The sequence below is a fragment of the Tachypleus tridentatus genome, chromosome 12 (assembly GCF_004210375.1).
Source record: "Tachypleus tridentatus isolate NWPU-2018 chromosome 12, ASM421037v1, whole genome shotgun sequence".
NCBI classification, from domain to species: domain Eukaryota; kingdom Metazoa; phylum Arthropoda; class Merostomata; order Xiphosura; family Limulidae; genus Tachypleus; species Tachypleus tridentatus.
In genome coordinates this window covers 83441648-83464938 of record NC_134836.1, presented here as the reverse complement: position 1 = coordinate 83464938, position 23291 = coordinate 83441648, and the positions used below count along the sequence as shown (strand labels likewise).

Here is a 23291-nt window from a genome sequence, read left to right as displayed (position 1 = left end):
TATGCTTTCAGGTACGCTATAGCTCCATATAAAAGGCCCTAGACATTATGGTGATACCATGCAAATTGAATTGGTAGCCTCTCCAGAACATTATTACAAGGTTTTTGCAAAGGTTAGTTGGTAATATGCTCATAAAAGCTTTACACTATAGTTTTCGTAACTCGTCTGTGTAAATGGCCAAACTCTTGTAAGGCAGCATATACTTTTAAACTTTGGACTCAGTTCCAAAGATTGTTCGGTTTTCAATGGGGTTAAATCCTTTGCAAATCTCAGTGACGACTGTGTTACAGACATTGAATTATTCTTGATATCTGTGCTCTAAATATCTGGAAATATGTATTTCCTAATGACTGTTGTGTCCTTAAAGGATTTCAACACGAGAATGGAACAATGGATAGAGATACATATTGTTCTTGTGTTCTACATCCATCTCAGAATATTAACAGCATCAAAGATTCTAGACTATACCACGTTTTTATAGAATAATTATAAAATTCTAGCTGCTACACCTGAGATTATCACATCTGTTTTTTAGAGGATTTCTTTCATCATACATATCTTGCAACTATCTCTGGTTACACATGATCCTGACTACTTCCTAGCGATGCCTGAAGTATTCAATATCTTATTTGTGCCCCATTAATATCATTTTAGTTGATAATGGATTGCTTAGACTTGTTATCACCAATGTAGCTCATCCTATATTCCTGTATGTGAAAGGCGACCACTATAAGTAGAGTTAATTTAGAAAGTGGACTTCTACCTAAGTACCTATCAGCTTTCTGGTTTTTATAACGAAACAAGAAAACAGAAACAATTCCCATTATTTTTCTGAAAGCCCTTGTTTTGGTTGAGAGTCTCGTTTATTTTTAGAACACGTCTTCATCTAAACTGCAAATTCTTCCTTTCCATTATAAATTTCACTTGGTTTTAGAAAATTATTTTCCGTAATCACGATTTACAAACACGAAGTTTTTATAACCTTGTGGAAGGTAAGTACTATGTACCATATTAAAAGAGATTCATAGAGGTTTGCTTGCACAAGAATAAAATTACCTTTCTTAATATGAAGATGATCTAGGAAGGTCAAAACTTTGTTCTCTGCTTATCAATGAAAGGGATGATACCCATATCAGCCGTTCTGAGAAACAAAATTAACATTAAGAGCTAGGCTCGGCATGGCCAGGTGGTTAGGGTGCTTGACGCATAACCCGAGGGTAGCGGGTTCAAATCCCTGTCATACCAAACATGCTTGGCCATACAGCCGTAGGGGCGTTATAAAGTGACGGTCAATCCAACTATTTGTTGATAAAAGAGTAGTCAAGAGTTGGCGGTGAGTGGTGATGACTAGCTGCCTTCCGTCTAGTTTTACACTGCTAAACTAGGGACGGCTAGCGCAGATAACACTCATGTAGCTTTGCACGAAATATAAAAACAAAGAAACAAACAATCGTCAAGAAAACTGAGGGTTTCAATAAAATGATGTGTTTAAAATCTAAAAGGCTTAGTGCTTATATCTTACTACAAATATAATTAGTAGTAAATACATAAAAGCTACTATGTTAGATACTAGACTTTTGAAATATGTTTCAAATGAACAAAATAACAGACAACAATATTTATGTTATGAACAATATTTTGTTTAGTTGCAGCTCGAAAGTGATTCAAATTTCGGAATGGAAAAAAAAAAAACTAATATATTTTCAATAGAATTAATGTGGTGTGCTTAAAAACATAAATACACATACATCAGTAAAATAATTGTTTAATTTTTGTTATTTTGAGAAATATATGATTTCTTTTACTAACTTTCTCAAACAAATGAGCCGAGAGGCTTATGCAATGTTATATAAGTGGGTATAAAGGTTTAAAAAAAAGTAAGCAATTTTGAATTTGATTGGGTAAATTTGTGAATAAATATTATGATTAGTGCCATCTGGTGTCTATAGAGGTATATCAAATTAAACCTAGAACAATCGTATTTATTTTTAGTGTATGAAAAAGCAATATTCAAGAGGAGTTAATAGAATTGATTTTATGAAAATGTCGATAAGGATTAATAAAAGAAATTATGACGTAGATGAAAAGGTTGGTAAACGTAACATTGTAACTTGAATTTTGTAATAAAAGAGTATACTTCACATTTCCATCGAAATTGTTGTATGTACTATAAATATATATAGGCCAGCTATCGGGATATTACAGTAGTAAATCATTAAACGTAAATTTGTGTGAAAAGAACACCTATCCTGGTATTTGGGATAATAAAAATAAATATTAAAATGTTATTAGTGTAAAGTGTCTTAAATATTGAACTTGTATATAAATAATTGTAAATGTATATATTTATATATATATGTGTGAGTGTTTGTGTGTAGCGTAGGTGCTTGGGTTTTAAATTATGATATTGATCCATTTATGGAATGTAACAGTTACACTCTTGAATCAGCGTCGAGTGTGCTTCGTAAGGTATTAGCAATGAAGGTTACGCACATACGTTTTTTTTTATTATTTTTATTTATTTAAAGCAAAGTACTAGTCGAATTTGTTAATACCGGTGGCAAAGGTCGAAAAATAATTTTAAAAAGGGCGTTATGTTCGGAAAAATGTTTTTGCGCATTTGTTGGTAGAAAAAAATCATTTCTCTCTGTTTATAAAGATATAATGCAGTCATACAACTTACAATGAGATGAAAACCGGTGTAATTGAATATTTCATTTGAAACCAGTTTTTAAATTTTTTTACAAAGATCCATTTTCCTGATGTAATTTAAAATACACAGTTTTGCCATGCTTGAAAAATACTTAAATAGGAAGTTTAGTGTAATCAATATGTTTGTGTTATAATTTGTCTCATACATTTAGTAGTCTAAAATACAGATGAATGAGCCATGAATAGTGATATCAATCAGTATAGTGACTAAAGAAAAATAATGTTAGGACATAAGCAGATGAGTTATAATCTGTTGAGACAGTAATCTCTTGTTAATGCTGAGTATATGATCAAAATTCATGTTCTTTCCTTGTGTTTTCGTAATTGATGATGTGTGGCATTGTGCTCATGTTTTATTAAGAGTTAGTTTTTTAACTTAATGGCAAGAGGTTGTAGCATTCTATTCTAAGGTAGAATTATTTCTGCAAAAATGTAACTGTAGCATGTAAGGTGTAACTAGGGATTTATTAGCTCAACCACTAGAAAGCTCTGAATTTGAATAAAATAACACTAATGCTAAACCAGTAGAATTACCAACTGCTGTCAAGTAGAACATGATGTTTTTCATACTTCCATTCTTCCTCATCATTTTCCATTTCCATGAATAATTCCACCAGAATTTTATGCTAATAAATTAAGAAGACTATCTCTTAACCAGTGTGACCATTGTATCTTCAACTGTGAAAATGTAAAAATAAAAGAATAGAAAATGAAATGGACTAAATACTTGGTGAAATTAATAAAATGTTAGACATACTATTAAAAGTTAAAAGAGGTTATTATACAAATTACTAGTTAGATTTAAATTGGGACAATATGTATAGTTTGATCTCTTTATTTTAGAAAAAAATACTAATTTACTGAAAGTTTTCAGAGGAGGGATATCCTGGGGATGGAAGGACTGTTTTATATGGATAACTTAATATATTTTATTTTTTGAGAAAAGAAGTTGTATCTAATTAAAACGTACAAGGTTATCTGGATGATCACTAGAATAAAACTTATATTTATTTTTCGTAAATGGAGTATATAATTGACAGAGTAAGCTATATAGTAAAGGGTGCTAGCACAAGTCGTGCTGTTTTTGTTGTGCATATAGGACCTAATGCTATAAGGAAGGGTTGGTCAGAGGAGCTAGTTGATAAGTATAAGAGTTGACAGAGGTTTTTAAAAAAAGAACACAACTAATGAAAACAAACTGTGCAAACATAAGTGTGATGTAGGGTTGGCAATGGCAAAAAGTACAGGAATAGGATAGGGATGAATATTCAAAACCATACAAGAATCACTATATAAGCAGTCTTAAGTACTGAGTCAAGCTTATGAACTTATGGGAATTAGCCACTGTAACACTATATATTGTTATTCACTTTAAATACTTTTATTCAAACCTGAATTCCCATAAATGAAAGGAATTTAATATTTATTTATCAATAGAAGTTATTTTTGGAACGAGTTTAACACTTATATAGCGATCTTGTTTATTCATCCCAACCTTGTTTCTGTATGTTTTGGCCCCCTGCTAGTACAGCAGTAAAATCTACGAATTTACAATGCTAAAAGTAGGGGTTTGGTTCCCCTCGGTGGGCTCAGCAGGTACCCCATCGTGACTTTGCTAAAAGAAAAACACACACACACTGTATGTTTTTGTCATTGCTTTCTTAACATCATACTTAATTTTTGAAAAACATTTTTATTACTAGTTTATTCTCTTTTGTTGTTCTTAAACAATTTTATTGAAGTAGGTTTTAAATTTGTCACATTCATGAAGCATATAAGTTGTATTATTTGTTTTAATTTTATAATTCAATAGTTATATATATCACAACAGTTTTTTTTTTCTTCAGAATCTCAATTGCACTCATAGAATGACCTTAGATATTAAATTGGCTGTAATAAGTTTTTAATTATTACTGTTCATAATCTTGACTTCTTGGGACTTAAGGAACCTACAGTAAGGAAAGAACATATGGAAAATGTATAGCTATATCATACCTATATTCATGTTTGTATTGTTTTTGTTTCTACCAACTCTACATTATTTTACATTTTATAAAATGTTTTTTATTACTTATTTTGGATGTTTTTTCCCATAACTGAAAGTTAGTGCATTACATGAATGTGTGTAACAGAATTTAATATTATGAATGTGTGTTGCTTTTTCTTCCCTCCTTCACCACATAAATAATACAGGGATTGGCTCTTGGAAGACACAGTGTACAAAGCATTAAACATTTCACATATTATAGTCATCTAATGTACATCTATTATTGGCTTCTAATTCCTGTTTCACCTTTACTTAAACTATTTAAAGGAGCACCAGATTTTTCTAAGAAAGCTAATTTCAAGGGGTAATGATTATATTATCTATACTAGAATTATATATTTTTAAACTTATACTAGCTCTTAGTGACAGCTTGTTCTCAGGTAATCTTAAAATACTTTTTTGTTGTACTAAAGCCATTGTAAAAACTTCATACATTTTTTTGACTAGAATAAAAAAAAGAAATATGAATACCTTGAATCTTTACCTAGTTCCCAACTCTTCACTGTAGCATCACTTTTCAATGATATTGGAAGTCTCATAAGATGTGAGAGACTCAATAATAGTAATTAGGTGCTTAAATAAGGCAATAATTAAACTTTAAGAGCTATTGTAAGCATCACAAAATAATAGATTGAATATGACAGCTATATTTTTCTTAGCCTTTTCTGACAGATTAAGCATTACTGTGTTTAATGATAATTCTACCAAGAATACTGCCAGGGTTTGATTAGATTATAAATAGGTTACTTGAGCTGAATGCTGGGTTAATGTGTAAGGATGAAAAGATTGGTTGTTTGGTTTTGGTTTGATAGAAAATGAAACTTTTTTTTTTGGAAGGAATGGTTTACATTTAAACAGGATGAGGGCTGGTTTGTATGCAAGTGCACCTAATTGAACCATAATGCAGTAGTGAATGCTAGGATAAACTGGGTGCAAAAAAAAAAGTTGTAGAGAAAAGTGTAATGTAGGAACAAAGTTCATAAGTAGTTTCAAGGGTAGGCTAAATTGTAACTCTTGTAATGCTAGAAGTGTAATAAATAAATAAAAGAGATGATCTTAGAGCACAAGTTTAACAGGAAATTTTGATATGATGAGAATAATTGAAATCTAGTTGATTGTAGGCAACCTTCATAACATAGATTTTTTGAAAAATAGGATTGCAATTATTAAATACAGATAGGGTATTAAAAAGCAGGTGAGAGTGGATTTTTACGTTGAATATGAGCTTTGTTCTGAGGATGTGAAAAGACTTTTGCAAGTAGAATGAATCTATTTTGTATTTTTTTTATTAATATATGGGGGAAAGATTTTTGTAAATCTTTGTATTAAATGAATATACAGCCATGCAGGTCCCCTGATGGTACAGTGGTAAGTCTACAGATTTTCAACACTACTAGGAACAGTGCCAATATAGTGGAAGTTATCTAATATTACCCCTCTTTTCAAGGGAGGTGATAAAAAGTGTCCCAATAATTATAGGACTATTAGTCTTACTTAAATAATGTAAAAGTTTTTTTAAAATTTTGATAAATTATGCTTTATAAAACCATTTCACAAATTGTAAAATTTCTCTTGGCAGTTAGCATGCTTTCACTGTAGGGAATATTTTTCCTTACTAACTTTATCACATTCATAGAGGAGGTTACTTATGTACGTGAAGGATTTAGATTATTTGGTGAGTTTGGCAAATAAATAGCAGAAGGCTTTTAATTATAATAGATGCAAGTTAATGCATATGAGTTATCATTTTCAGGTTTTTATTTATATATGTAAGTAGCATTCTTTACAGTAGTTATGATGGCTTTTTGATAAATTTCAGTAGTAAACAAACAGAACACAGCTCATTTTTTTAAACAATATATGAAAACAAGTCAAACATATATACATGTATGAATGTTTGTTATGCTGCTGGTTACAGCAATTGTATTGAGATGTTTAAATAATATATAATCATCTCTTTTCATCAACATCCACAAAGGTTTGTTTAATAACTTTTGAACACAATTTACAAGACAGTTTATTCTTTTCTGCTATATTGTTAGAATACAGTATGTGATAATTTCAATTTAGAAATCAGCACTATACACTCTTATGGATAATTTGTAAACACACAGTCTGAATCTGCTGGCTAATTTTTTATGCAACTAACTTTATGTATTGAACCAATTTTTCAACAGTTTATACACATGACAGGAGTCTTGAACATTTCACATATTACTAAATATATGATGCAATGAGAAAAATTCAGAAGGTTTGAATTCATCACAAGGAGTTATTGTTGAGAGGAATTTGAAGAACATCTCTGATAGAAAGATTCTTGCTGGTTTCTCCACTCAAGGAGTTTCTGCAGTGAAGCGTATCTCCACTTGTAAAGATGGAATTATGATGCCGACCAGTGTCCTCATTCTGATATTTACATCACCACATCCTCCTGCCACCATCAAGGCAGTTTATCTTAATTGCAGGATATGGCTACATATTCAAAACCCTCTCAAATGCTTCCAGTGTCAGCAGTTCAGTCACTCGAAGGACAAGGACCATGATGCCTATGTGTGTGAAATGGACCCTCATTGCATCAATTGCAATGGCTCTCACCAGTCCCACTTTTGTTCTTGCCCTAAATAGTTGGAAGAAAATGAGGTGCAGCATTTGAAAATGATTCATAACATTACTTACCCTGAGGCTGGAAAGATGCTGTCCACCACTTCATCTCAGATGTATGCTGCTGCCCTTCATTCCACTACTACAGTGGGGTGCAGATGGATCTCTCTGTGCCTTCCAAATAATTATTCTCAAACCAAATAAAGTCTTTTGACTTTCATGATTAAAAAAAGTTGATGAATGAACTTCAACACCCATCCCTGTCCCTAACATACATTCCAGCAAATCACAAGATCCACTTCGTTTGGTTCTGGGTACACCTTCTTCTCCTACTCCAAGATACAAAATGATCATTTGTTCACATCCTCAGTCATTGGAGTCCTTTCCCAACAGCAAAGACCCAGGGCAGAATCCATGGAGGTTGATAGACCTCCCTCAAATAAACCCAGTAAAGAAAAAAGATGTGGTCATAAACAGAAGGGTTCTCCATCTGATTCGCCTACACATAAATAAAAATGGCTGCCTCGATACAATGGGACTGTCGAGGTTTATGTTCTAATCTGGATGACATCAAACCAGTGATTGCTTTCTACCATCCTGTATGTCTTTCCTTGCAGGAAATATTTCTGAAACTTGCTGATACAGTCACCTTTTGGTGGTTTTCTTTGTACAGAAATGACAGGCTGTGTGATGGACGAGTGCATGGAGGGGTGGCACTGCTGTTGATTAACATGTGCCCACCCTGTCTTTGCCACTCAACACACCCTTGGAGGCTGAAGCCATCCATGTTTTGTACCATGGGTTGTATCATCACTGTTTGTTCTCTCTCCCTGTTGCCTAGACAAACCTATGATCAATCAGATCTTGATACTTTCATTGAACAGTTACCGTCTCCCTTTTTAATCCTGGGGGACTTTAATGGACATCATCTCTTCTGGGGAAGTGCTGATATTGATAGGAAGGGTCACTATGTAGAGCATATGCTCTCTAATCACAACCTTTCTCTTTCCATTTGTGGTTCTACTACTTATTTTCATGCACCTAGTCAGTCCTTTACTGCTGTTGATCTCTCAATTTGCTCCCATTCATTATTCTGCCAATTTTCATGGAGGGTTGACAATAACCCATGAGGCAGTGATAATTTTAAGAGAGACTGGCTGTGATTGATACCACCTGACCTGTGTGCCCCGGTGGAAACTGGATCAAGGAAACTGACTCTCTTTCACTACTCTGGCAGAACTTGATCCTGCCATTGTCTGTAAGCCATCAGTAGACGACTGTGTGGCAGCAGTAACTGAATGTATTTTACAGGCAGGTGCTCAGTGTATTCCTGACACCTTGACACATTTTCTATGATTTCCTTGTCTATGGTGGAATCCTGCCTGTCACATGGCATGGAAGGCTGAAAAACTGGTCTGGGATACTTTTCATAGGTATACCATACTCTAACATCGCATCATTTTCCAGGAGGCCTATGCACATGCTCGGTGGGTGAGACGTCAAAGCCAGAAGGAATTTTGGATTAAGTTGACAACCAGCATATCTTCAACCACCATTTCCAAAGTAATCTTGGAAAAGATTCAAAAGGTCAGTGGGCAATATTATTTTTTCACTCTCTCAATCTTGCTCTCTGATGGCCAGGAAGTAGCTGATACCCTGAGCATCACTGATACTCTAGGAGAAAGCTTTTGCCAGGTATCTAGCACTTCTGTTTTTTCCTCCACCTTTCTAACCATCAAGACTTGGACAGAGCGATCACCTCTTTCCTTTTGAGCTGATTCTCTCTATGACTGTGATCATCCCTTTATGCTGGTGGAACTCAAACTTGCCCTTCATCAGTCTGGCAGTACATTGGTTGGACCTGATGATGTACACTATGAAATGCTGTGCCATCTATCTCCTACTTCTGTTGCTATTCTTCTGATTGTTTTTAACCAGATCTGGCAGGAGAAGGTTTTTTCTGATGCCTGGCTCCAGGCTATTGTCCTACCTTTCTCTAAGCCTGGAAAGGATCCCAAGATTCATTCAAACTACTGTCCAATTGCTTTGACGAGCTGTCTCTGTAAGACCTTAGAGAGGATGGTTATTGCCCACCAAGTGTAGGTTTTGACAACTACGTTCCACCATGGACCACCTGATTCAACTTGAAATGTTAGTGAGAGAAGCCTTTCTCAAACAACAACATCTTGTATCAATATTGTTTGACATTGAAAAGGCTTATGATACAACATGGAGGTATGGCATTTTGCAAGACCATTGTATATATGGGTTATGTGGCCATTTGCCCATTTTTATTAAACATTTTTTAAGGGAAAGGAGATTCCAAGTTTGTGTGGGTTCGACACTCTCCCTTTCTTTTCTACAGGAACTTGGAGTCCCTCAGGGCTGTGTTTTGAGTGTCACACTTTTTAGTATAAAGACTAATGCCATCACTGAACAACTCTCTCTTACTTGTGCAAGTTTTTTAATTTATACATTGGACCTTTTTTTAATGTGATTCCCTTTTAAAAGTTAGAGTCCATCTAGTCTGATTTGAAATTAGAAAATGGCTGTAACTTCAAATTACTTGAAACCAGGACTGGAAAGACCAACTTCAGGTGACTAACACTGCTGTTTGAACTACCTGTTAGTCATGTTGGTGAGTTATGATTAAAATTTTGCTACAAGTCTTTTAAAACTTTTATTACTTTACTTTCTGAAAATGGGCATAATGTCAAATAATTTGGAACCAAGACTGGAAAGGCCAACTACAGGTGATGATGGTGGTTTTTATTCTTCCTGGCAAGTTATGATAATTGCAATTATGCTACAGAAAGTTCTTTACAACTTGTTTTACTGCAGTTTTTCTCTAACAGCCGTAGACTAGATGTAAACATTGGTTTTTACACTATTTATGTTTTTTTTAAACTTTGTTTTGTTTTACCTTAATTTCCATTTATGAATTTTTGAAGTAAATTTTCTTTAATGTTAACTTGTTATCGGATGTTTGACACAGATAGCCAAGCTGCTTTGTACCATAAAACAGAAACCAACCAACCAGTACATTATTCAGTCTTGGGCTTTTTACTACATGAAGGTCATTGAATTTTTGGAAGGTTCAAGGAAAAAGCAATTGTATATGTAGGATGTCACCTGGGATAGAAAGATTGTCATACAAGGACATTTTCTTTTTGTATTTGATAATGAGAATAGCAGGACTATGGGGCAAACAGATTTTGGCAGGTTAGGAGTTATTTTGGTTAAAACTATTTTATTTTTCTAATAGGATTTTTTATTTTTAGAATAGGTTGCACTCAGTTTGGTAGATGCAGTAAATGAAAGTAATTTAAAAAGGGAAGGCCTGATAAATATTTAGATGATAAGGGTTGATTTGGAGTTTTCTGTTTTGTTTTTCTTAGTTTAGCTTAATGTGTGAGGGACAGCCTTGATGAACCAACCTGGATACAGACAATGTCTCACCCAAATATTATTTATATAATCTACTTTTTTATTTACCTTTATTACTTTTTTTTTAAGATATCTTGAAAGTTTGTTTGCAGTTTTAGGTGTGTATGTTTCAAAGTAAAAACCCAATTATGTCAGGAAAATTTCTCCAAAAGAATGTTTGTTTCCAAGTGAGAATCTAATAAGGTAGGTAATTTGGTAATTTCAAGATGGATAATTAAAACATTGTTGCCAAATATTCGGCACTTTATTGCATGAAATCAGCATCTCATCAGAAAGAAGTAGTTCCATTTCAATAAAACGGTTGTCTAATACATTTTTCAAAAAAATACAAGACTAAAACTTTTCAGAAAATGATTGAAAAATACAAAAGACACAAGAAAAAAAGAATTTTGTTTGAACACAAAAAATATAATGATTCTATTCATGTAAAGAAAAGCTTAGAGCAATTTCCCATAGTTGAAACATTGTTCAAAAAAATTTCCTGAATATTTATAAAAATTAGAGAAATTTTGGAGGTCAACTTTATTTGATTACTGTAGTCAAGCCTTATAATTTTTTACAAAGTATGCATTTTATGCTTTGTCAAAGTAATGCCAAATTGTGGCAACAGATTTTCAAATTTTTGTAAAACTGTATTTATGAATAGGTGTGTAACATCAGAAGTTAGTTTGTTTTAATGTGAGAGAAAATGATCATGGAGGTGAGACTTTATCCGCTGAAGCAGTGTTCTGAATCTGAACCAACAAGCCCCTTGTTGTACTTAAATTTTATATTTCTAATGATATTTTGTTAAAGTGCCATGCAAGAGATGAGCTAAGATTACCACATCTCTATAGGTTCAGGAAAGACTGTAGGGTGGTTGTATGGAAGAAAGCAAGATGTTGTTATTAATAAACTCCAGTAAAACTAAATTAGGGTTGACAGTTATCTTACTTAGAGATAAAAAAGTGTTTATGTTTCACCACCAGTTGTTTTCTACATGTTAATTTACTTCCACCTTGAGCTATCCATGTGACCAAGTGTGATGAGGGGCTTAGAAGTTCCATAAATTTAGAGATCCTTTATGAATGGCTCTTCAAAATTTTCCACAGTTGGCAACCTTAAACTGGACCTTTGTTAATAGTGAAGTATCTTAGAGGTCAGTGCTTGGGACTTTGCTTTTTTTTTTTATTGACATTAATTTAAGACTAATATGTCTATCTACCTGGGTAATTTCTAGCACTTCCCTTGAAAAGAGACTAATATTAACCAACCTCTAATCTTCTGGTACCTGCCCATTTTTCAAGCACTTGCAAAAAAGTGTTAGCAAGTAGGTCTTGTATCCCAATATTAACCATCTTTAAAACCCTTGGCAAAATATCTGGTTGAGGACCTTGCCACTCTCTAAACTTCGCAGTGTTTTCTTAACAAGCCAATATTTAATGTGATAATCTCTGATCGTGTTTCAATCTATTTCACACCATTTCCATTGTCTAAATAAACAGGGTGGGTTTTAGGAGGATGCAGGACTGGAGATGAGTACTCAGGATTAGTTTTTTAAAGTTTGGATACTAGAAGTATACAACTGACATGGCCACTGAGGCAGTTGCTTTAGTGGCCTCATCCTAAGGCTGGTTCTGAAAATTTAAAAAAGTCAGCATGTACACATATTTTCTTACCAATTTGTTAGATGCTTTTGATAAGGCCCCTGTTCTAGATGTAAGCATCCTGGGTGACATTATACATGTGTACATAATGTGAGGAACCTCTTAACTATAAACTTAGCTCACAGTTTTTTTTTAATCTTTAATCTTCACAGAAGTTACCGGTAAGTCACACTGAGGTGATCATGACAATCTTATTTTATTTACATTACTCAAAACATTTATACTCCATATCATGACTATGAATTTACTGTTGCTTACTAAAATAAATCACTTTTATTGTTTAGATATAGCTTACGTTTACGTAAGTTGATTTAATCTACAGCTTAACAGGTTCTCCCATACATATTTGTTACTGCTTCACTCACTGTCTGTCAACCCTTTTGTGTGAATGAAGCAGCAACACAAGCCTACAATAAATCTGGTAAGTAAAATACTTAAATAAAAATGATGTTAACATTGAATCTTTACACTAACATATGGAGAATAAGGGAACATTTGGCCTAGGCTGTTCTCACACACAACACTATTAAGGAAAGTATGTATTTAAATCCAACTTTTATTTTTCTAGAATTCTTAAACTCTTGTGAACTGCTAGTCTTCACTTCTGACAATGTCAACTCATTCCATAATTCAATACCTTGTTATTATAATAATAAAAATGTCTTAATAGGAAGTGAGTTCGTCTTTCTCTAAATTATACATTTGTGTTTTTCCTCCAGTTATCAGAATACACAGTGTAACAAAAAAGAATCAGATGCCTTTGACTTTTAATGCTTCTTGATAATTTTGTAAACTTTACTTGTATCACCTGTTGTCCTTTTTCTCAAGAGAAAAATAATGTTTAACCTATTCTATTGGATACCCATCTAATCCTAAGTTCATACTAGTAGGCATCATCTAACTTTTTCCAATATGTCGTTATCCATCCTTATATAACATATAGATTAAAACTGTATGTACACAGTATTCCATGTGAGGTCTAGCTAGTATAAAAACTTTTGACAAAGTGCCTTGTTTATTAATTACTTGGTGGGATACATACAACACTGATGGAAAGATGGAAAAGTTGAAAAATTGGCTTAACTGGAAGAATTTGACTAGTACTGTAGTGTCTGTACAGTGAGTGTTTTATACTTTTCATGATGACAAGAAACTCTTTTGAAGTAAAAGTGTATCTCAAGATTGCTGATATGGGTATTAAAACTTTTATTAAAATAAAGTAGAGAACAATGTTGTGACCAAAGTTTTAATACCTATACTAGCTGTCTTGAGATATGTTTTTTTACTTTTGTTTTCATTGTTTATTTTAATAGTTTGGATAGCTTTTTGGGCAGTAATATTTCTATATTTCCTTATGGCACTAAATGTTGAGAAAAAAACTTATTCATAAGAACTAATTGTTCTTTGTGAATAATACAGAATGGAAGATGGGTTTTGATATTGAAAAGTATTAAGGTAGGCACATAGGGCAGGAAGCTAGGTTGTGTAATTTTTGAAGAAAAACTTTCTTGTTCATGAGTTAAAATGCTAGAATAATCTACTTGTCTTTTATTGAAATTCATGTGTCTCCTCCTCACTATTCCACAAACTGCAGACACAAGTTATATATAACTTTTATAATTTTCCTTTTATTGAACAGTTGATACTGCTGTATTCATCCACTTTACATTAAAGTTGTGCAAATGTAAAAGAAAACAACACAAATAGTAAGGAATGAAGATAACCAAACATTCAATTAAAACACTAAAAATAACATTTTCATCAAAAGGTTATCACCATATGACAATGAATCCAACCAATTAATGATTTAATAATTATCTTTGAATCATGACAGTAAATATAACATAATTCAGGCCAAACATATTTGCCAAAACTGGGCACATCAAATTTTTATGCATGACATACAGTGAAGAAAAAATAATATATATATATTTTTTCCATTTTTATTTTACCTTTATCATATATTTATGTCGAATGTCATTGTACTTTTCTGCTTTTGTGCAAGAGTAAGAGGGAGCAAACTTGCCATTGTTTTCATCATACTCATTAGTTGAGAGGGTAATCAGCATTCTTACCACAATAAAATTAATATTGTCTGATTAAGCTCTGGGTTTCTTTTTATTGTTTATTCTCTGTTGGATTTCAGAGGTTGTAAGTTAAAGGTACAATACAACTTGTCTATCACAGAATATATTCATATTATTTTAATCTGGTTTGAACTTTTAGGTCATTTAAGATTGTATAGTTGGCACTGATTAATCCAGAATATGTAAGGTATGCTGAAAATTTGGTTTTATTGCTACCTAACTAACTTTTTAAAATAAAACATTACAGTAGCTACCATAAAGGAATTAAATATTAACACAAGAGTACCATATTATCTGAATAAACTTTCTAGTTTTATTCTAATTCATTCACAAATGGTTTTCAAACTTTGTAAAGCAAAAGTTATAATAATCAAAAGTTTAATTTTACAAAATTCATTGAAATTATTTAAATATTTATGTTTTTGTATTTTAAAATTTCAAGAATATCCAAAATACTAAGTAATTACTTTGACTAAACAACACACATTTGCCTAGTAAATTAGTTGTTTGTCTTGCTCGACTACAAAATTTGAGGAACTGCATGGTTATAAGTACAACAGTAAAGTCTTTAGTATTGTCATAAATATGCTTATAAAAATGTACAGGTGTAGATTTAGACTGGTTTACACCCGCTCACATGATTCGGCCAGAAAAAACATATCCCCATTGACTATGGAAATTTGAGAAGTTTTATTAATTTATTCTAAATGAAACTATAATATGAATATATTCCCAATAACAGTATTCCATCAGTGCTCTGCTTCATGTTTTAGCCACTTCTTTCCTATATTCCAAGAGAATTGATTTTCCAGGTGTAGAGAACATCAATTTTCTGTTGGTTACAAATAGCTGGACTTAAGAATAATGCAATGAATAAGTTCAATGAAGAGAACATGTTTACTTTTTTTTTAATAAATAGCTAAACTCCCAGTTGTGAAGTTTCTCAGACATTGTTCTTATCTGACATAATTCAGTATATTACTGTGTCACTTAACACTCCTACGAAAAGTGGGGTTTAATAGGCCCCAGAGCAACTTGAAAGGTTATTAATATTAGGCTAATAATTTTGTATTTAAATGAAATTGCCATTTAAATCCATTAATGAATGGATTAACGAGATTCCCACTGTCCCTATCTACTATCTAGCGAAACCACAGCCAGGGGAATGGGCTTGGAGAAATCAGGACTAGAAACGTCATTTCGTAGGAGTGTTAAGTTGTTTAATGCTGCCCTGAACCTCATTATGAAAAAATTCTCTGAGCGGACATGGAAAAATATTTTAAGCTACTTTACAACTTTAACTTTAGGTTAAGTTCAGCGATTAAGTTATATTAACTTGAAATGAAACTTGTTGGTTGATTAGAACAAAATTATTTTGTATTATCAATAGTTTCTGTGAATAGAGCCTAGATCAGATTAAACCTGTGTTTTGTAGATATGTTATATTCTTTTGACAGGTAATAGTGTAACTTATCATCACTAGGTATAAGGAAAGACTAAGCACATTTAACTTATTTTCTACATCTTTTGAATGCAGATAAATTTGAAAGTTTAATTCCAGTATTAAAAATTAAAGGGTTTGTGCAGTCTTCCTTTGGGTTGACTGTTTTAGTGGGTGGAAATAGATTTGAACTCTGGATGCACTTTTTCTTTGTTAGAACTGTTTACTTTTAGTTTACAACAAATTTGGGGAATGGTTTGTTGGAATATTTGGTTTGTGCAACTATTTGTGTTTTTTTTAAATTTTGGTTGATGGATGTATGATCTTGAAAGACTATATTTAAATGTAAGTAGGATTAAAATAAAAGATGTACTTTTTCTTTTCTTTGCTTGAGGATGACCTCAATGGATTGAATGTGACTAGTCTTCTGTCAATTATATTTTTTCTTTCATAATTCAGATTTGAAGAACCTGTTCTCCTAACCAAACTCTTACACATTTTCATTGGTAAACTTTTTCATAATCCAAGTGAAGGAGGAAATAATTTTATCTGAATATAGGATTAAAAAGTTCATAACACTTGTTTCTGTCTAACACATTTGGTATTAATGTACAATAAAATTATTATTTTTAATACTTTTTTATGTAACTTTCAATATTTGGTATATGCTATTCCTTGCCAGTAAGATTTTTATGTTCCTTGTTCAAGTATATTGGATTTTGTCCATCAATTGAGAGCTGTGTTTGAAATTGAAATGATTTCTCTTTTTTTTCTCAAATGAATAGAGACTGTTTTTCTGGAACAATAAATTGTTATATATTTTGTTTTGAACATTTATAATGGAAGTGGCTTCAAAAATCAAATATCATTACCATCAACAACATTATAGATGTATTGGATGTTTTAAAAGCCACGTCTGCTGTTCATATAAAATCTATGAACACCATGTTGTGATCTTCAAAACTATAATCTTTTGGTTATCAGAAGATTTGTTGGAAAGATTTTGAACACAAATTAAACCCTAAAGTAATGATTTATGCAATAAAATTTATGTAATAATTTAGTGAATAACTTTATTTTCAAGAAGTATTTCAAAGAACACTAAATTTAAAAAAAACTGTTTTGGAAATTAATCTTCCTTTTGTTTCTATTTTAGGATGTCCAAAAGTTTGTCCTTAAGCCAGAATCAGAACTGAGATTTGAAGTAGATTCTAAAAGTAGAGTAACAATTGAGGTATCTGTTAGAGTAGTTGGAGTGTTATTATTTCATAAAAAAAGTGTTTTTTACTCTTTTCTTTGACAAAAAAAACAAGTTTTACATTTTTTAGAATGAGCATGCACTTAGATACAAATATGGAAAAAGTATTCATATACTATGTAGTAAATACATAATAAATTTACAATATATTATAAATCATAGTAACAAATGTATATTGCAAATTTCATACTACATGAGATTATTGAATAGTGTAACATGGCTTTTATTTTTGTTTCTAAAATAAACTAGTATGTGTTGTACAATTTTTGCTTTAACAATTGTTTCTTACTTTGAAATTTAGGTGCATAATCTCAGTTTTAAGTAAAATAAAGTTATGGTAATAATTTCAAACCATATCTGACATTATAAGTTTTTTTTATAAGAATCTATTCTAAACCACTTGGGTTGTTTAGTGCTAATATGCACATTATAAGCTACTATTTTAAATGTTCTGTTACTCTCAGTGTTTCTTTTAAGCTGCATGGTTGTACAACATCCAATCAAGTGATAGGCCTAAAGCTCAATTAATCAACTAGTAGCATTACAAAGCAGCCTAATGATCTAATAGTAATAGAGTCAGTGGTCTAAAAACACCCCCCCCCAATCCCTGAAAAAAAAAAAATACTGGTAGCACACATCCACACATTACTTTGATAGTGATGCACATGAAAAAAATGGAGAGAAAAGTTAGAGGGAACACTGGTAACTGTACTTATGCACTTTTGTTGGGTACATGTCAGGACTTGTATGTATGTATACATCATGCAACTGGACAAAAATTATTTACACTTTGTCTTCATATTTCTAACTTTGGTTTTTAACTTCCTCCATGGCAAACTTTGAATTGCTGTTATTTACCCACTGTATCAAAGACAACAAATAGTATCATCATACTCGGTGTCCAAAAGTTGACATAAATAAATCAGATCACTTCACACTTATTATACTCTTTTAACTTGGCATGTATAATATAGGGATAAGTCAGTTAATATGTTTGATCTGATTTTCTCAGCAATTACACATATCAGTTGTCATTGAAAGTTTGTGTCAAAAGAAATAAAAAAAGTTAACTGTGCATTGTATTATAGACACAATTTGATTATTTATTATTAGTGGATTATTGAAAAGTGTTACTGATGATTGGAAAAGGAGTAATACCCTAACAGCTGATGCTATAAAAAAGTAATTGTATAACATTAATAAAGACACTTATTTTTAAAGTTTTAAAAGAAATCTATAAAACTATATCATAGATGTATATATACGATATTAAAGAAAGTGTATTGTTTCAAGAGCTTCTTTCAGTTAAACAACTGAGTTCTTGCCTGCTATATTTTTTGACCAATGGCACAGAAGTGAATCATTTATTAACCCTGTTTCAATTATATTATTCCATTTCACCGATGCTGTATCTGTGAAGCTATACACAGTAATGATTAGACATTTCTGAATTTACTACATGCATTTTCACAAAGTGTATAAAGCTGTTAGGAAACATTACAAGTCTATTGTACACAATCTGATTTTCTAACAATGTATTTTTCCTACAAATTTGGCTGTGAATTTATGAAGCCTGTAATGAGTCATTCTGACTCTGACTTGTATCAATATGAGTCCAAGACGGTTTTCACATTAAGAATGGAAATAAGAAACTGAATGATCTCAAACATAAAAAGATCAGATTTAAGTTTAAAATGAGCCGTTCTTTTACCAGCTTTTATAATTTTTGTATATATGCAAGAACCTTGTCTCCAGAAATAGGAGGGCAATGTGATGTGTGGTGATTCTGATACATTCTTATCTCCTCTCATACAAAACTATCTTGGTTCTTATCTACCCCTAAATATTGCTAAAAACGTTTTCCAAACAGTGCGCCAGTTTTTATATCTAGTTAGTTTTGCACCATTTCTGAACATGCACATATTATGGGATTACTTTTCACCAACAGCATTGTGTTACTTATACCAGCATAGCTAGTTCCTTCTGCCATTCTCACACTATCCTCACTTTCTCAATTGGCAGTACATTCATTAGATGTGTGTATAAAATTTCTTGAGCATGACTGCAGTTTTTGATTGTGATTTGTTGCCACTGCCAACAAAATTTATTTAACAATTTAAAAATTTTCTTGTTTGATTTCAATTGTTTCCATGATTTTAGCATTCCAAATTTTTCTGGTTCACAAGTTCTGCTTGTTATTATTATACATTCAAAGTTGAATGTGGAGGTCAAAGAAATTCCTGCAACTGTTGACAATGAAAATGGCACAACTTCTCAGAATATGGGTTTGACTTTATTTGCTGAGGGAGTCCAAACCTTAATTTGCAGGGAGTTAATGTCTTATGTTTGGCTTGCAGTTTCTTCTCCTTGTCCACTTGTATTTGTTAGACTAACATAAGGGGAAAAAAATTTGGTCTTGATTTTCCTGCATCTTCCCTTTTTGGCCAGCCACTTTCTATATCTGTTCAGGATATTTGATTTCCAACTCCCATTTTGCAACTGGTTAATCAATTATATCATGTTTAAAATGCTTCCCCTATAACTTATGATTCTTTACCTTCATTATTGTCTTGGATCATCCTATTACCCTTCCTTCCAAGGTCAGGACCAACCTGTCATCGTAGCTTGACAGGAACCAGACCATGATGGGGATTCCCATTCCTCCATCTCGTCTAGACTTACATCTGTGTACAAATGCATCTTTATTGGTTTGGATTTCTTTCTTCAACACTTGAAATATTTCCATTCTGTGGTTTGTTGAGGAGTCTGCCCTCCACATCAACATTGTCAAAGTTTTGGTGGTTCATGAGGCTTTAACCCAGTTCCTTCCTTTTCTGCAAGAGAGGATGGTTATGGTTCATTCCAACAATCCTACTGTCATCAGTTATCTTGCCAATCAAGGTAAAATCAAATTTAGGTCTCTTTGTTTTGGACTTTGGATTGCCTTTTCTGACTGTAGCTTACCATATCCCTTGCACTATGAATGTGGTTGTGGTTTATTTATCTTGTCCCAACCAGGTTCTCCCCATGGATTGGCCTCTTTCTTCTCAGGTGTTTTAGTGGGTGTGTTTTCACCTGGGAACATCTCATATCTATTCCTTCACTACACACTGGAACACCAAATTTCCATTCTTTTGGGATCCTATTACACGTCCATTTGCTCTGGGATAGATGCATTCAGTTAAAACTAGAGGGATCTTCAAATTCATGTTCATCCTCCAATGTGACTCCTATCCAGATTTCCACCCTCATCTAAACCTCTTCATGTCTAGTCTTTCATGATAGTCTTTGCAGCCATAGTTTCTCTACTTTGGCTTTTACTTTTACAGCACCCTTGTTCTCATGTCTGTCTCTGTCTTTCCTCTGTCAGTTTTGATCAGGAATTGTTCATTCAGACTTCACCAATCTTCATTTTTGTTTTACTTTTACAGCACCCTTGTTCTCATGTCTGTCTCTGTCTTTCCTCTGTCAGTCTTGATCATAAATTGTTCCTTCAGACTTCGCCAATCTTCATTTTTGTTCGTGACTTTTATTGGGTCCATTGCCTTACCCCAGGGTCTGAATCCTAGTGTCACATCTTTCCTTTCCTGAATCATAAGACTTTCTTCCATGACCATTTACCAAAGGTGTTGGTCTGCTTCTGCCTTTGGTCTGTTTGATGTGGTTTCTGTTTTTCAAATTATTCCATTTCTCATCTTTCCTAATTCTTCATCTGATTGTTTGACAAAGGCTTGTCTGGAGTTGTCCTATTCAGCACCTTTCATTTTTTTCAGCTTTGTAACATTTTCTTCTCCCCTGTCATTTCCCTCTTTTTCTTTTCCTTCATATTGCTTATCCTGCACATCCCTTTGTTTTACTATATTGAGATCTTTATGTGATCTTTTATACTTTCTTTCATTTTCTGTTTGAACCACCTTCTTGTAAACATATTTGTTTGGATGTTTATGAGATTAATATTTCTTGCATACTTTACCATTCTTCTTATATTATCCTATACCCTGACCATTCTTTTCTCTCTAAGACCTACGCTGCCTGGGAAAGAGATTTTCTATTTCTCATTTGTACTCACATCTTGATCCAGATAAGCTTCTTTGTCAGATTTATTTCTTAGGTTTAATATGGTACATACTGCCTCTTTTTGTAGTTTGTATTCCCAACATTTTATTCCCTTGAATCTTCCCATTTCTTTTGATCTGTCACCTGTTATTCTCACTGGTTAGGTTCATCAGCTTGTAAGGCTGACATATTTGGACTTATCCATGAAAGGTTGGCATTTTCACAGTGTCGCTTTGCATCTAATTTATTGCATTATTATGTTTTTGGTTGCTTACCTTTGCCATTCATTGGAGGAAATCACTCAGGCTAGAATGTGAACTACTTCCAATATCTTCATTGCTTATTATCTGCATGATCTGATTATATTTTTTGTGGTGGATATGGTTTTCCTCTTGTGATGATTCTACATACATCTATTCACCTTTGACGGGGATAAGTGTTATCACTTGCTTTCATTTATGTTTTTATTTTTTTTTAGCATCTTTAGTCTTCACACTTACTATAAAGATCCCATTCTGTGGTGAATGCTGTCTGGTCAGGTATGCTTTGCCTCAACCTACATTAGTTTAAAGTTGATACATAATGTTCACTATCAAGATGGGGTGTTTTTATAAGACCATTTGTCATTTACTGTAGCTTACACATATCAAACAATTTTTTGGTTGTGGAAGTAAAATGCCCATTTTGGATTCACTTCCTACTTTCTGGATGGAAAGCCTACCTTTTTCAGAAATAAGGCAGTGCATGCTCCATTTTTATTGCTGGGTGTACCCCTTTGTTCTGTTATGGTTGCTTGGTATCTCCTTGTCTTGTCTGAACAAGAATTAGTGATTGCTAATTCTTCTTCTTTTGAAATCTTCTTGCCGAGGCTGATGAGTTTAACTTTTCATGTTTGTTTCAGTGCCCACTCAGTTTTATTTGTTCACATGGATTTGTCCTCACCTCTCATGTGGGTTGGACGACTCAACTTTGTTTCTTTCATATTCATGGCATAGAGTGGTCTCTGGGGTATCATTGATTTGTACTGTGTTTCTTTGTTCATCTTTGTGTCTCTGTATCACTCTTTTGTTGTGGTTCAGTTGCTCCAAAACAACCCGAGTTATATCCTTTCTCATCTCATCCCAACATGTATCTTCATACCAATGCTTCTCTTTCTAGTTGGAGGAAGTTCTAAACACGACCACCTTACATCATCATTTCCTTGTGTTTCGAATTTGGGAGCAGATTGCTTCTCTCACTTTGATATGGTCCTGGTTACGGAGTGGTTCTTCCATATTTTGATATTGTGTTGGATTTGTTTTGTATTTGGAACCACTCAAGTAGATGCTTTTGTAACTCTCACTTTGAAGATCTTTCTTCCATTATCAGTTTTTTTTGTGTGTGGGATTTGTTAGGGGCATTCAAAGACAAATGAGATATTCTCACTGTGTAATCCAGTTTTCTCTAGTTCTTACAGGCATTTTACTCTCAACCTCTGTCAAGAAAATGTGCTATCTACTGTCACTTTTTAGGGCCAGATCATTCTACTTCCAATTTTTCTGCTTACCTGGCTTTACAACGAGGGTGTATCTGTCTTAACCATTGTAGATTACTGGGGGATGTTATCCTTGGCCTTCTGCCTCTTGCTGTGTGATAATTCTTTCCTTGACTTTGTTCTCAAAGATCTTTTTAAGATTTTCTTTGTACATCATATCCCTTATACAGTCTTTGATCCTCTTCTCATTTGGTTCTTCAGGTTCTTACATGCTATTCCTTTGAGCTTTTTATCTCTTATTCCTTCTATTATTATCTTTTAGTTGATTTCTGTCATCTATCTCCCAGCTATTTCCTCATTGTACAATTGTTCCAATTGTCCTTTGTGTTCTATATGTGTTTGTTACCGTTTTGCTTGGATTGCTCATTTTTATAGAAACTACTATTGCCTATTTTTACTATGATATACCTCTTCCTCTTTCCTTTTCAGTTGAACTGGCTAGGTTCATCAGCTTATCATTCT

General features: G+C 32.9%; 1 protein-coding gene across 5 annotated transcripts in view; it reads left to right on the top strand.

Moving 5' to 3' along the window:
- The first annotated feature begins 1955 nt into the window (after positions 1–1955).
- Positions 1956–23291, top strand: part of LOC143233836 (polyribonucleotide 5'-hydroxyl-kinase Clp1-like) — a 96271-nt gene continuing 74935 nt past the window's right edge. For 3 of the 5 annotated variants that reach the window (XR_013018346.1, XM_076470595.1, XM_076470592.1), the window contains exons 1-2: positions 1956–2088; positions 17138–17215. Coding sequence is in view for 4 of the 5 variants with exons in the window: in XM_076470595.1 (XP_076326710.1) it covers positions 1996–2088; positions 17138–17215 (171 nt within the window). In the remaining variant the exon portion in view is untranslated. Of the gene's footprint in view, positions 2089–2387; positions 2485–17137; positions 17216–23291 lie in introns of those variants that run through there. The other 2 variants (XM_076470594.1, XM_076470593.1) reach the window with 2 other exon arrangements.